Source organism: Dunckerocampus dactyliophorus, chromosome 13 (assembly GCF_027744805.1).
Source record: "Dunckerocampus dactyliophorus isolate RoL2022-P2 chromosome 13, RoL_Ddac_1.1, whole genome shotgun sequence".
Taxonomy (NCBI): domain Eukaryota; kingdom Metazoa; phylum Chordata; class Actinopteri; order Syngnathiformes; family Syngnathidae; genus Dunckerocampus; species Dunckerocampus dactyliophorus.
This window is the reverse complement of record NC_072831.1, coordinates 4,546,762-4,561,312: the sequence shown is the minus strand read 5'-3', so window position 1 is coordinate 4,561,312 and position 14,551 is coordinate 4,546,762. Positions and strand designations below refer to the sequence as shown.

Here is a 14,551-nt window from a genome sequence, read left to right as displayed (position 1 = left end):
GTTACACTCTTCTGCACTCCGTGTCTATGCTACCAGCCCCACTTCCACCCACTGAGACAAAGAGACTGTTTGACTGACAAAAGGGCTCTCACCGTTCATGCTGTGGCTCTATAGACAAGGTGGGGTTAGGGTTGGGGTTAAGGTGAGTTAGGGCTAGGGTAAGGGGTTTAGGGTTGGGGTTAGTGTTAGCGGTTTGGCCTTAGGGGTTAGGGGTTAGGTAGGGTTGGGTTAGGTTTACATTTAAGGGTTAGGGTTATGGGTGCCGAAACCAATGACCAGAGTGAAGTCTCTTCCTGGCTTTTTGGAGGCGAGACACAAGGAAAACAAACACGCACATGGCAATATATATATTTGAATATATATGTTATATATTTTAAATATGAAATGTATTTTCATTTATTGTGTGATTAATTCATTTCATATTGTCGCACGACACTGAATGAGAAATCTTGTCACATTTTAGTCTCGCGAGATCCTGAGACACAAGGTCTTGTGACACCCCTAGTTGATAGCAGTGCTTGTTTATTCCGCCATCTTGGATCACACGCTCAACACCAAAGATGTGCAGTCATCATTGCTGAGCACAAAAAGGGCTCACAGGCAAGGATGTTGCACCTAAACCAACCATTCATCAGATCATTAAGGATTTCAAGGAGAGAGCTCCAATAGTTCTGAAGAAGGCTTCGGGGTGCCAAAGAAAGTCCAACAAGCGTCTCAGAAAGTTGGTTTAGCCGCAAGATCGCGGCACCACCAGTGCAGCGCTTGTTCAGGAACGGTAGCAGGCAGGCGTGAATGCATCTGCACGCACAGTGAGGAAAAAGCTTTTGGAAAATGGCCCGGTGTCAAGAAGGGCACTTCTCTGAGTGACAGACTGGTATTCTGCAAAAGGTACAGGTGTTGCACTCCTGAGGACTGAGATGAAGCCATTTTCTCTTTCTGATTGTTTGGGGCACCATCAGTCCTGTGTCATGCTAACAGTAAAGCATCCTGAAATCATTCATCTTTCTACTGTATTTGTTTAAAGAGAAAGCTTTGTCTTATTATTAGTTATTAATATCGGCATTTCAGCTTTTTCTCGTTACGTTATGCCTTCTGTTCTATTTTTGTCTGTTTTTTTGGTGGGGGCGGGGTTAACTTTTATTTGTACCGCGTGCCGCGGGCCATGAACAAAATCAGCCACAGGCCACAAAGGGTCAGAGTTTAGTTTCAGCTTGCCGTGAGCTATCGCTATAAAAGTAGAACGTGTTTTCTTTTAATTTGGGATTATTGTGCCTGTAATGCTAATAATTCAAACTTGCCTTCAGTCTGGTGCTTGTGTGTCTCACCAAACATTACGGTAACATTACTGACACCTAGTGACCAGTGTGGAATACTACATATCACGTCTTTGAATGCCTCTTCTGAATGCCTTGAATTTGTATTTTAGCTCTATCCATCCATTTTCTATGCCGCTTATTCTAATTAGGGTCGCGGGGTATGCTGGAGCCTATCCCAGCTGACTTCGAGCGGGAGGCGGGGTACACCCTGGACTGGTCGCCAGGTCACATATAGACAAACAACCATTCACGCTCATGTTCACACCTGTGGACAATTTAGAAGAGAAAACCCACGCACACACGGGGAGAACATGCAAACTCCACACAGAGATGCTCAAGCGGAGATTCGAACCAAAGTCTTCCTGATCTCCTGACTGTGTGGCCAACATGCTAATCACCTATCTTAGCTCATTTACCCATTTTTATGCCACCCATCTTCTATGCTGCTTACCCTCACAGGGGGGAGGTCGGGGTACACCCTGGACTGGTCGCCAGCCAATCGCAGCTGAAAATGCTTAATTTAGGCAAAATACGCAACATCTGCTTCAATATGCATATTTTGGACTAGGAATAGGCCGTGGTCAACCACAACACAATCACAGCTTTAACTGTCAGCGTCGTCTCAGCTCGAGATTTTTTTTGGTGGTGCATGTGAACTGAAACCGGCCAATTGCAACAACATGCGTACCTGAGAGTAGCGAAGCCTACAAGCGTATTCAAGGGTCGCAATGCGTACCGTGTACAAACAATGGGCCTCATTCACGAACATCTTCTTAAAAGTCTTCTTAAGAAGTGTACTTAAGAAGGCGCGGGTTGGAAACTGCTCCACATTCACGATACGTTCTTAAGTAGGGATAATCGTTCGCACCGCTGTTCTTAGGTTGATGAATGCCAACTGCGATGCCCGTGCATGTGAGCCCTAATTTGCATAGGTCACCGCCTATTATTTCCTATATAAAATAAAAAATGTGCCGTGCGCAACAGGCAGCTGGAGGCGGAGATGGCAACGCGCAAGGGCAAGACTGAGGAGCAGATGGACAACAAACGAAAGAAAAAGTTCAATTCTACTGAAATAGAGGTGCTTTTACAAGGAGTGAGCGAACACAAGACCACCTTATTTTCACGTGTATCCACCGGTCATCAGGCCATCCAAAAAGAGTCGGCATGGAGCACCATTGCAGGAAACATAAATGCTGTTTCCACGGAGAAACGCACCACCGCAGAGGTTAAAAAGAAGTGTTTTGACTTAAAATAGACTAAAAAAAAAGATTGGACTGCACCGGAGGGATCTGGAGGAAACGGGAGGTGGGCCATCAATCAGAAACCAAACCATTTCGGAAACTCTAGAAAATATTTACACAATCATGATGGAAAAATAAAGTCAAAATACATAGTTTGTGTGTGACAATGTATTTTTTCTGTGGTTACATTTGATTAGACGCTGCCTAATTAATACAGCAGCCCCGTGCTCTGGCTCAAGACGTGGCTGGGGGCGCATGTCCTTATCTGGGGGTGCTACGTGCGCAATAGACACACCACGTTTCATTGCGATGTTATTCTGATGATCCCGAACACCTGCAAGAACAGAGAGGGAAGCCTGAAGCCTGAAGCGGGACATCAAATATTCGTCGCTTTCAGAAAATGATCATGATCATGATCACATGATCAAAGATGACGCCCTCCGTGGCAGACGTCTCTGTGACACTCTTTCTATTTTTTGCTATTTTATTGTTCATTTTGGACATTCAACACACTCACGCAGTACATTACAACAGAGAGACACTTTTAAACATCGTCAGGGTTCACCATGAACTTTCATTTAGCCTCTCAGATTTTGGCTTTCTTCTGCGCCGGGAGAACGCAGCAGCCTGCGGGCCTGGTGAGCTGAATACCCGGCGAGCAAAGCATCCGAGGTATAAACGAGGCAAGCGGGCCAGCCTGCATGCTAGGCTAAAAGCTAGAGCGACTAGGCCACCGCTACCAAGCCTGCTGCTAGCCAACGTCCGCTCTCTTGAAAACAAGATGGACGAACTACGAGCAAGGATTACAGCTCAACGTGAGATCAGGAAATGCTGTGTCCTCACCTTCACAGAAACCTGGCTGATGGAGGATATACCGGACTCGGCGATCCAGTTGGAAACATTTGCTGCTTACCGGGGAGATCGGACTTTAGCGTCTGGTAAACACAGAGGTGGCGGTGTCTGTGTTTACGTAAACAAACGGTGGTGCACAGACGTACAGACGATGGAAAAGCACTGCTCGCAGGACATTGAGCTGCTGATGGTGAAATGCAGACCTTTTTATTTGCCTCATGTGTATTTAACTGCTGTTTACATCCCACCACGAGCTAACACTGCTAACGCACTAGGCCTCCTGCATGACATCATTGATAAACACGAGACCAAACACCCAGACGCTGTATTCATTATATCTGGCGAGTTCAACCACTGCAACCTCAGGACTGTCCTCCCCAAATATTACCAGCATGTGAGCTTTCCCACAAGGGAAAATAGCATCCTGGACCAAGTCTACAGCAACATGAAAGGTGCTTTGAAGGCTGTTCCAAGACCCCACTTTGGAAAGGCTGACCACATCTCCATATTCCTTTATCCAACATACAGACAACTTCTTAAAAAAGCTCCCCCTGTAAGTACAGCAGTTAAAGTGTGGAATGAAGAAACTGATCAAGTACTTCAGGACTGCTTTGGCTGCACAAACTGGGATGTGTTTAAAACTGCAGCGGGGAGGGAAGATTGTACTGCTGATTTGGATGAATATGCTTCCGCTGTTACTGGCTACATTAGTACATGCATAGAGACTGTTACCACCACCAAGTATTACAGAAAATACCCTAACCAAAAACAGTGGATGAACTGTGATGTAAAGGCTAAGCTACGTGCTCGTTCGACTGCATTTGTCATGGGCACCGCTGATGACTACAAAAAGGCCAGATATGACCTGAGGAGGTCCATAAGAGAGGCCAAAAGACAGTACAGACAGAAACTGGAGGGCTACTATTCCACCTCAGACCCTCGGCGCATGTGGGCGGGGCTCCAGCACATCACAGACTATCGACAGCAGAGTAGCGTAGCCACGTCCAGCCAAACCACACTTCCAGATGAGCTGAATGAGTTCTATGCCCGCTTTGACACCCAAACTCCTGATGAGCAGAGAGGGTGGCTGAACCTGGGGAGCACACAGGACGCACCTCTCATGGTGACATCAGCTGATGTGCGCAGGGTTCTGAACAAAACAAACACACGAAAGGCAGCAGGCCCAGACAACATCTCAGGACGTGCACTTCGGTTTGCTCATCAGAGCTAGCTGATGTGCTTGCTGACATATTTAACCTGTCGCTTGCACAAGCATCTGTACCGACCTGCTTTAAGTCCACCACCATAGTGCCCGTACCCAAGAAAAGCAATGTGACCTGCTCTTGAATGACTATTGCCCTATAGCACTCACTCCTATTGTTATGAAGTGCTTTGAAAGAATAGTCATGACCCACATCAAAAAGAGCATCCCGGCGGCAACTGTGGACCCTCTACAGTTTGCATATCGCCAGAACCGGTCCACGGATGATGCAGTCAACACTGCCATCCACACAGCCCTTTCTCACCTACAGGGCCAGGACACATACGTCAGAATGCTATTTATAGACTATAGCTCTGCTTTTAATACAGTCAGCCCCCACAAACTCACAAATAAGCTCCTCACACTTGGCCTGTCTTCCTCCCTCTGTAACTGTGTGTTTAACTTTCTCACAGGCAGACCCCAGTCAGTCAGAGTCCACAATCGCACATCCAGCTCAAGAATTGTGAGCACTGGGACCCCACAGGGGTGTGTGCTGAGTCCGCTCCTCTACACGCTCTTCACCTACGATTGCGTGGCCTCCCAGAACAACACCAGCATCATTAAATTTGCGGATGACACTACAGTCATCGGACTGATCACTGGTGGTGTTGAAACATCATACAGAAGAGAGGTGGCGGACCTCATAGCTTGGTGTTATGATAACAATCTCCTTCTCAATACAGATAAGACTAAAGAGATGATCATTGACCCAAGAACAAGGGAAAAGGAGTTGCATAAACCCCTGTTTATTGATGAGACTGAGGTGGAGAGGGTGAAAACCTTCAAGTTCCTTGGCACACACATCAGCGAGGACCTCACCTGGTCTCACAACACCCAACAAATTCTGAAGAAGTCCCAAAGGAGACTGTACTTCCTGAGAAGACTGAGGAAATTTGGCATGTCCACCACAATCCTGAGTTGCTTCTACAGATGCACTATGGAAAGTGTCCTTACCGCCTCCATCACTGTTTGGTACGGTAACTGTACAACACGTGATAGGAAGGCACTCCAGCGGGTGATCAAGACCTCACAGAACATTGTTGGGGCAGCCCTCCCCTCACTGCAAGACATTTATAAATCTAGAGTCCTACGCAGAACACACAACCTCATCAAGGACAGCACACATCCACAACACTCATTATTCACACTCCTACCGTCAGGCAGACGCTACAGGAGTTTGAAGTCCAGGACCACAAGGCTGGCAAACAGCTTTTACCCACAGGCCATCAGGCTTCTCAACGAAGCACTCACACACGCCGCACGCAACACACACTCATAGCACTTTATTTATTTATTTATTTACTTATTTATTTGTATATTTATTTGTATGAATGTCTCTTCTTTTTGTTGTTGCTTAATTTATTGGTATATATGTTTATGTTTCTTATGTTCTTATTCTTTTTCTTTCTTGTGTTTTCTTTCTTTTCTTGGGAGAATGAACAGAATAAGATTTTCATTGGATAGTATAACTGCCTGTTTTACTATTCACATGACAATAAAACTCTCTTGAATCTTGAATCTCTTGAATCTCAAATAAATCTAATGGTCCCTTTACATTCTCTCTCTGTGCAGCGCACGTCCAGCCAGCCTTTTTTTTTGATGAATTGGGATTTGAATATATATTTATCCATGGAGTATATTTTAGTTGTTTTGATGATAAATAATTGTTGGGATATTTTATTTGCACTACATTTTTTGGGATCAGGTTGCAAAATCCATCATGAGGGCGATTGCGCATTGAAAGTGCAAGCTTTGCTTGTGCGTAAGAGTCCTCCTGAGCGTTCGTAGAATTTGTTCTTAGATCTAAGAACTGTGATTTAAGAACACGTTTCGTGAATGCCAAAAATCTTTGTAAGAAAGCTTTAAGAACACAGTTGTGCGTAAGAACGTTTCATGAATGAGGCCCAATGTTGGCAGGTCTGTAAGTAGTCACATGTGGATGGTTCGAATCAGTAGAAGTGCTCGTACCAATAGTACAACAAAAAATGACGGCTCACCAGCTCCACTCGTCCAAATCCGCCCATGCCCAGTGTCGCTATGACCTGCAGATCATGGAAAGGCTGATTATGTGGCAGAAGCATAACTTTCTCCTTTAAACGTATCAGCTCTTGGGCATCAGTGGAATCAACGTGTGGCGAATGAGGCCTGAGACAGGAGGTATAAAATGATATTAAAACAATTTCCTATGATAAAGACTGTGTCCACTTGCACTCACAGGGCATTCCTCCTCTCATCACTCCTGGAAAGTTCTTCTATATATTCCTTCAAGTAGGCCTGAAGTTCCTCATAGGTTCCCACCATCTGGTTAAAGTTACTGGGGAAAAAGCAAAATAAATGTCGCTCTACTTAAACTAAGCTTTCCTTAGAACCTACTGAAGATCCAACAATGCAAAATGTAAATTGTTGCAATGTTTTCAACTGGTCTTCACATTTTGATCAGGAATGTACTATACAAGATATTGGGCATCTTTTAGGATGCATGGCGACTCACTCTCTGTCCACCACCAGACATTGTGTGCCATCTTCATTGCAGATGATGTTGGCTGAGCGAAGATCTTCACTGGAAGGGTAGAGGATGCAGTCTCAAGCAGCCATAATGCCAAGTTAGACCCATCCAACAATTTCACATACATTTTTGGGGGAGGAACCTGGAGGAAACCCACCCGAGCAAACGCTTCACAGATCGTCCCTAATACATTGGTAGAGGAAACCCACCACAGAAGTTCTTTGCATAACACCACTTGTTATTTTGTAAATAATGCTAAAAATAATCACAAAATCTTCATGAAGCCAAAGTGAAAGCAACGCTGAGGCCTTTTTGCCTGACCTATCCAGCACCACGTATTTAAAAACACCTCCACCTGAGCAAGCACTTTGGCGATGGAGGCAAGGAAAAACTCTTCCAAGGAACAAACCTTGTACAATGCCAAGAGTCAGTGTGAGGTGGCCATCTTCTCCAAACCTGCTAAGTTCAGTTAGTTACGGTAATTGATTTTTACCCCAGCGGACAACAGGGTTACGTTACTTCAGGTGGGGTAAAAGCTCCTGACTGCCGTCTGTGCATATGCACCAAAAGGCAGCTCAGAGTACTAAACCTTCTTGAGGCCCATCAGTGGAGTGCTGGAGAGCATCCCCACTGGAGACACTGTGGTTCTACTGGGACAGTGTTGCCCCCCAAAATCCTGACAGCGTGAAGCTTAGTAAGAATCTGTATGACAGTAACAGTACCATAAAGACCATCCTATATTTGTAAAGGACTGCAAAAAGACCTGTTCACATACCTGATGAGCGCTTTCTCTCCAAAGTAGTCTCCGACTCCGAGGGTCTTGATTTCCTGAGGCTCAGAAAAGCCCTCTGTGCTTTGGGTAACGATCACCTTCAAACAGCCAACATGCATTTTTCCAAATGTGTCACTTTTCAAGAAATAACATGCAGCACTATCTGGAAGGGCTGAAAGCACCTTGCTTTTGGCAGGTTACATTTCATTCCTGTGGTCTGACATGGTGTGGAACACTACAAGTGGCCCCAGTTAAACAGTTTGTTCTGTCATTGAGACTCTAAAGTTCAGTGCTGTAATACTTTGACTTTTCCATGACGCTACCTTGCAACAGAATTCACAGCAGTAAGGTTATGGCTACAAAGACTTATTAGACTTACTTCTCCTTTTGCTATGATAAAGAAAGTGTTCCCCTCTTCACCTTCACGAATAATGTACTCTCCTTTCTCAAAATAGTCCTGCAAAAAAAAAAAAAAAAAGATTATTCATTCTTTATTTCACACCGGAAACTATAGAGAAGACATCGAGGGAAAGGCTTCTTCAGACGTCATCTGTACTTCTGTGAAGAAGGTGTCGGACGTTTCACTCCTCATCCGAAGAGCTTCGTCAGCGAACTAATAAGTGCTGGTAGCCTAGGCCTTAAATACAATAAGAGTGGGCGGAATTGGTGTGCCAACACCTTCCTTCTATTGGTTCCTTACACTAAGACTGGGCGGAGTAGTACGAGCCAGTATCAGAGTCGTTCATACCCAACTCAGGGAGCGACACTTCCCTTTTATCGGAGGTGCTAATGGCAGGAGAGGATTATACCACTACTCCGCCCAGGCTTAGTGTAAGGAACCAATAGGAGGAGGGTGTTGGCACACCAATTCCGCCCACTCTTACTGTATTTAAGGCCTAGGCTACCAGCACTTATTAGTTCGCTGACAAAGCTCTTCGGATGAGGAGCGAAACGTCCGACACCTTCTTCACAGAAGTACAGATGACGTCTCAAAAAGCCTTTCCCTCGATGGACAACTCCTGTACGACTGAGAGCCTACACAGACGTATAGAGAAGACAATAAATTCAAGTGAAATTATAAGAAAGACTCACAATTTCAAGACAATCAACAATCTTGGCAAGTTTCTCTTCAGGCAGTTCTCGAAGTAGGGACACACTTGCAAAGAAACAGAAATTTAGGACAAAAACCTAACCAATTTCTTTGGAACCTGATCACAGTGGAACCCGTTTAAATCGACGCCCCTCGAATTATGTCGACAGCCATTTATGTTGACATAAGTGATAGCTGCTGATAGTGTTTGTCACGTTTAAATGTTTCAGATCATCTAACAAATTGAAATATCAGTCAATGACAACACAACTGAACACAAAGCGCACTTTTGAAATGAAACTTGTTGTTATTAAGGGAGAAAAAAATCCAAACCTACATGGCCCATGATGGTGTGTAGAGACGTTCGTAAACATTATGACCTAACTCTACATCAGGATCATTGGACTATTTGCAAATTAAAGTAGTGCATTTTGTTTTTGACTGTGAGGGTTCCTCACCTGCTCAAGAAGCTGAAATATTCCTCATGCTGTGCTTGTGCAGTCCGCATCATGATAACCTGGAAGGTCCGACGGTCCAAGGCCCAGATGTGGGACTGGGTAACGGCTATGTGAGTGATGGAATTAAAAGATCATAGTGAGATAATTGATAGCCCTCTTCCAATTAACGAGGGACATTCTGAACAATCAACAATGCCTCCCATTGTTTTTCAGTGAGGCGCACCTGCATATAACGTTTTTACAACAGGCGCGTGTTTTTTATCATCTAGCTGTCATTTGCTCGTACCCCTTTCTGCTATGGTTAAGAATGATCTATCTTGGCTGCATCTTCCTACCTTGCCTTGTTGTTCCGTCCCAGCTGCCCCTTTTTGGTTTGAGCTGTGTCTAGTCAGATTTGTTGCACAATGCTTTAGCTACGAACCGTCACCTTTTGTCCCTGTTTTTTGTTTTTTCTACCTTGCAGACATCTGCTGATGGAGCGTACATGAAAAGGCTTTGTTTGTACTTTTTGTAGCGTTGCCTTTGCCTCTGTGTCTGGCGTCCCAACCACTGGCAGGATTATACAGAATCTTCAACAGAATTCACACCGCTCAGGTGTTTGGAGAAGATCATTCACTGACGTAATTGAAAACTGAAATGATTAATTCATACCTTTTGGTCAGTTTTACAAGAAACAAATAATTATCAATACAGCCGTCCCTCATTTATCGTGGTAAATTGGTTACAGACCTGACCGCAATAAGTAAATTCAATATAAACTAGAAAAGCACTCAGAGAGCGCACACCTACGCCAAGCACCATAGTTCCCCCCTTATCGTGATTGACACCATAAATATTAGTCCTATATTTATTTTATCTACATATTAGATTCCTTAACCATGAAAACATACCATGAGTAATTGGATTCGTAATGATATCAATATTAGTTCAGTATTTATTCACAAAAATGTAATTTTTCGTGATGGTTTTCTTCTGGATCGTAGCTCCGTGGCTTTCGAAGATACAACAAATCCGTTGGCACACTCCAGATTCCACAGTGTCTTGGCTTTATATAGCGGTGTTTGTTGCATGTTTATAGCTTCATTTGTCGTCTTGCTGTGATGAAAAAAGGTCCCTTATTTTTTCATATTCTGGATCATAGCAGACGGAATTATTCCATAACGTGGATCAGGCTTTGATATTATGTAGAACCTAATGGAAACTCGTCCTGAACTTTTTTTTCAAGTGCCCTGACCATTTTTTGTGAAGTTATATGCACAAATGTTGAAAATGGTCCTATCTCACAATGTTAAAGAATCTTTCCTTTAAAATCCTTTTAAAAAATTCCTGGCTCCAGACGGTGATCCGGATCACCCCCAACATGTAATCACTTCTTCCATATCCCATTTCCGACAATTCCTGAAAATTTCCTCCAAATCCATTCAGTACTTTTCAAGTTATTTTGAACACAAACAAAAACGCCTGAAAAAACAGAACCTCCTTGGCGGCGGTAATAAACAGAATATTTTCTGAGTAGAGCATAGAAAACCCGTTTAGGACTTTCTAAATGCGGGGTTTAACATTGTTAGAGTCCTGTAGAAATGAAATAACACCACAATAGTCACGTTTCCACTATTTCCATTATTCTTTGTTCACATCACATTGCCCAGGCTACGGGATCATTGAAGGGACATAACAGACGGCCGCCGCTAGCATAGCAAGCTACCGAGCTAACTTGCTATCCTCTCTAATTTACTGACGCTAAATTTAAGAAAGTGTTTCAAACGGAGCCGGGGAGAAGAACAATGATGCCAAAAACGTACCACTTCCACACGGAATGAGGGGGGATCTTTTTTTCCGCTCGATATCAGCCATAGTATGTCTGTTTGACTGCTGACTCAGTAGCCACTCTCCATACAGTGTGAAAGGTAATGTCATCTAACATCATATGTCATCACATTGCTGATGCCTAGTGACCACAATACTACACATAACTCGTCTTTCAATATTTTTGGACTAATAATAGGCCAGAGTCATCCACGAAACAGGCATCATTTATTATTTAATTATTTTTTAAAAAACCCGATATAGCGAGAGATGACTGTATTTTCTAGTCATGTGTACACCTGACTTCACATAATATTTTGCTGATATTTGGCTGCAAAAGGGCATAAATAGTGGAAAACACAGCAGCTGTGGTGTGGTGTTCGAAAGCAGGTTATTGTTGTCACTGACCTTTTACAGTGGCTGTTCTCTTACAGTTATACAGTATTGCCAGTTCTCCAAACGCTGTTCCTGGACGCATCTCACCAAGCAACTTCCCACTCTGGATGACTTCCAGCAAGCCGTCTGAAAGGTACAACATACAAAACAACTTCTTTTCTCACATTCATTGTACTTCTTCCCTCGTGTTAACCATGCCCAATTCTCACTTTTATCATTATCATTACACTAAGTCCCCAACTTACGAACACAATTGGTTCCAGATGACCGTTTTTATGTTGAATTGTTCTTAAGTATGGGAAAAGGTAATATTACCAATGATATAGGTACTACATGTACGTGTATACATATACAGTATATGTGTATGTGTGTAAATATGAGTTTGGATGCAGTAGTAATATTAAACGAGGATAATTAATGAAAAAACAATAATAAAAGTGATATAATAATACGTAATGATAAATGTTATTTACCTTTGAAGAGGAGTGGTCGAGCATACGTCGTTGTGGTGGAGTTGGAGGAGGAGTTATTGAAAAAAAGGACAAATGGTCGTTGTGGTTAGACTCTTCTAAAAGAGGTAGTGTTCTGTGGGTGGTGTAGAATTAAGCAGGCCTATTAACTCTTCATAAACTTTAATCACACGCTCTGTCCGGGTTGTATCATTTAGCTTTCCATTTAGCTTTATCTCCCCAGCGTCTAACTCTTACTGTGTTGGTCCCATTAGCAGTGTCACAGTGCCCTCTACTGGTCAAGCATGTACAGTAGCAGTATGAATACTGATTGAGCGACTACAAGGCAAAATAAAATAAAATATAGACCAGTCGGCTTGTGTTCGTATCCGCGAGTGTTCGCTAGTCAGGTGTTGGTAAGTTGGGGACCTAGTGTATATATTATTTGTTGCTATTTATTGTTATCAGACTACAAGAAGAACACACACGGGAAGCTGTGTAATATAAGCGGCTGTCACGTTCAAAGCAGTGAGACTCTGGCAGTTATGTTAATCCCGACCAAAGGCCATTAAGAATGTCAAAATGTTTCTTAAAATGACGTAAAGGCTTGAGGATGGTTCAACTAATTAATCAGCATTAAAAGATAAAATCCTGCCGTTGTGTTATCCAATCATCTTTTGTCAGTATAACAAATACTCGCACATACAGTATCCTCATCATCTTCGCCCCATGTGAATCTAGTGAGCCGACCTGCTAGTACGTAGAGGTAGTTTCCACATTCGCCCTCCTGAATGACGAGCTGTCCTTTGGTGTAAACCTTCTCATACATGCACTCCACCATCTCCCTCAAGTGTTGTGGCTCGAGTCTTTTCAGAAAGTCGTTGTTCATGATGGCATCGTTCAACATCTTTGTTGTTCTGCAATGGAAAGAAGAAGCACAAGCTGAAAGTGCTAAAGGTTTGCAGATGTTTGCAAGTTGTAACGCTAGTAAACGACAGCAAGAAGGTGGGAATCTGTGCGGAGTTTTCAGGCTCTTCCCTGTGTTTATGTGGGTTCTCTCATGGCGCTCTCCTGCTTCCAGCTACATGGGCTGTGGGGCGAGACCACCAGACCAGGGCTCTCAAACCCAACTTAACTGGGGGTCACTCATGTTTCTCTAACTCTTAACATGTGTGTCGCTGGGGGTGCTTCTGGCGTCTGGCTTCCGGCGTGCAATCCATCCAAGTCATTATATTCTCAGGGCACTGAATCGATTGCAACTGACGATTTGAAAGAGGAGTCAGGGAAGCCATCTACGTTAAGGTTGAGAAGTCATCTCATGCATTGCTGTCCTTTCATCCCTTCCTAAAAGATTCAATCATTTAGCCTCTAGCAACTAAACAAGGCACAGCCACGCTGGTTTCAGGTGGACCATGACCGTCATTACCCAAACGACCATTGTTGGCAGGCACAGGCCCTACTCCATTGTATCCTAACGACTGTCATTTGACACCACAGAAGCGGTAACCATGCCTGTCTGGACAAGCCTCCTGCTTTAGTGGATAAACAGACTGGATCTTGCACCACATTCTCAGACTAGAGCTGTCCTATCTAGTCTGACTAGCGTTAGTCCCGCCTAGTCTTTAAGCATGAACCAATGAAGCCTGCTCGGATGAGAGGCGAATCATCTTCTAGGATGGGGTCACCAACCTGTCGATCGCGAGCTACTGGTCGATCTTTGGGACTTTGCTGGTCGATCGCAAGAATGTAAGAAAAAAATGTTATTACATTAGCGCCCTCCCCTCCCAACATGCACACATTTTGACCACTGGACACGCCCGTACGCCTCGCCGCCCTCCAGGCAGCAATCCACAAGCTCCAGCCAAGAGTCCAGTCCCCAAAACCTGGTCGGAGATACCAGTACACCGGCTCCCCTCGCCGTGCTAGCAAAGGTTGAGTGAGCCACGTGCAGAAGGGAGAGGGAGTGACAGAGCGCAGTGATGTGCTTGAGCACACAACAGTAGTTCCATTCCATTCCATTCCATTTTCCTCCGCTTATCCGGGTCCGGGTCGCGGGGGCAGCAGTCTCAGTAGGGAAGCCCAGACTTCCCGGTCCCCGACCACCTCCTCCAGCTCCACCGGGAGGACACCAAGGCGTTCCCAGGCCAGCTGTGAGACATAATCCCTCCAGCGTGTCCTAGGTCTTCCCCGGGGCCTTCTCCCGGCTGGGCATGCCCGAAACACCTCACCAGGGAGGCGTCCGGGAGGCAGGACTAGATGCCCGAGCCACCTCAGCTGGCTCCTCTCGATGTGAAGGAACAGCGGCTCTACTCTGAGCTCCTCCCGGATAACCGAGCTCCTCACCCTGTCTCTTAGGGTTAGTCCCGCTACCCTACGAAGAAAACTCATTTCAGCCGCTTGTATC

The 14,551-nt window shown here is 44.5% G+C and overlaps 1 protein-coding gene across 1 annotated transcript in view; it reads right to left on the bottom strand.

Annotated features, from left to right (window-relative positions):
• LOC129192432 (cGMP-dependent protein kinase 2) overlaps positions 1-14,551 on the bottom strand; it is a 33,474-nt gene that overhangs the window by 12,215 nt on the left and 6,708 nt on the right. Inside the window, exons 4-12 of the mRNA XM_054796468.1 lie at positions 12,898-13,064; positions 11,711-11,824; positions 9,497-9,602; positions 9,041-9,104; positions 8,328-8,405; positions 7,952-8,046; positions 7,162-7,230; positions 6,886-6,984; positions 6,668-6,815 (exon numbers count right to left, since the gene is read on the bottom strand). Coding sequence (XP_054652443.1) covers positions 6,668-6,815; positions 6,886-6,984; positions 7,162-7,230; positions 7,952-8,046; positions 8,328-8,405; positions 9,041-9,104; positions 9,497-9,602; positions 11,711-11,824; positions 12,898-13,064 — 940 coding nt within the window. The remainder of the gene's footprint in view (positions 1-6,667; positions 6,816-6,885; positions 6,985-7,161; positions 7,231-7,951; positions 8,047-8,327; positions 8,406-9,040; positions 9,105-9,496; positions 9,603-11,710; positions 11,825-12,897; positions 13,065-14,551) is intronic.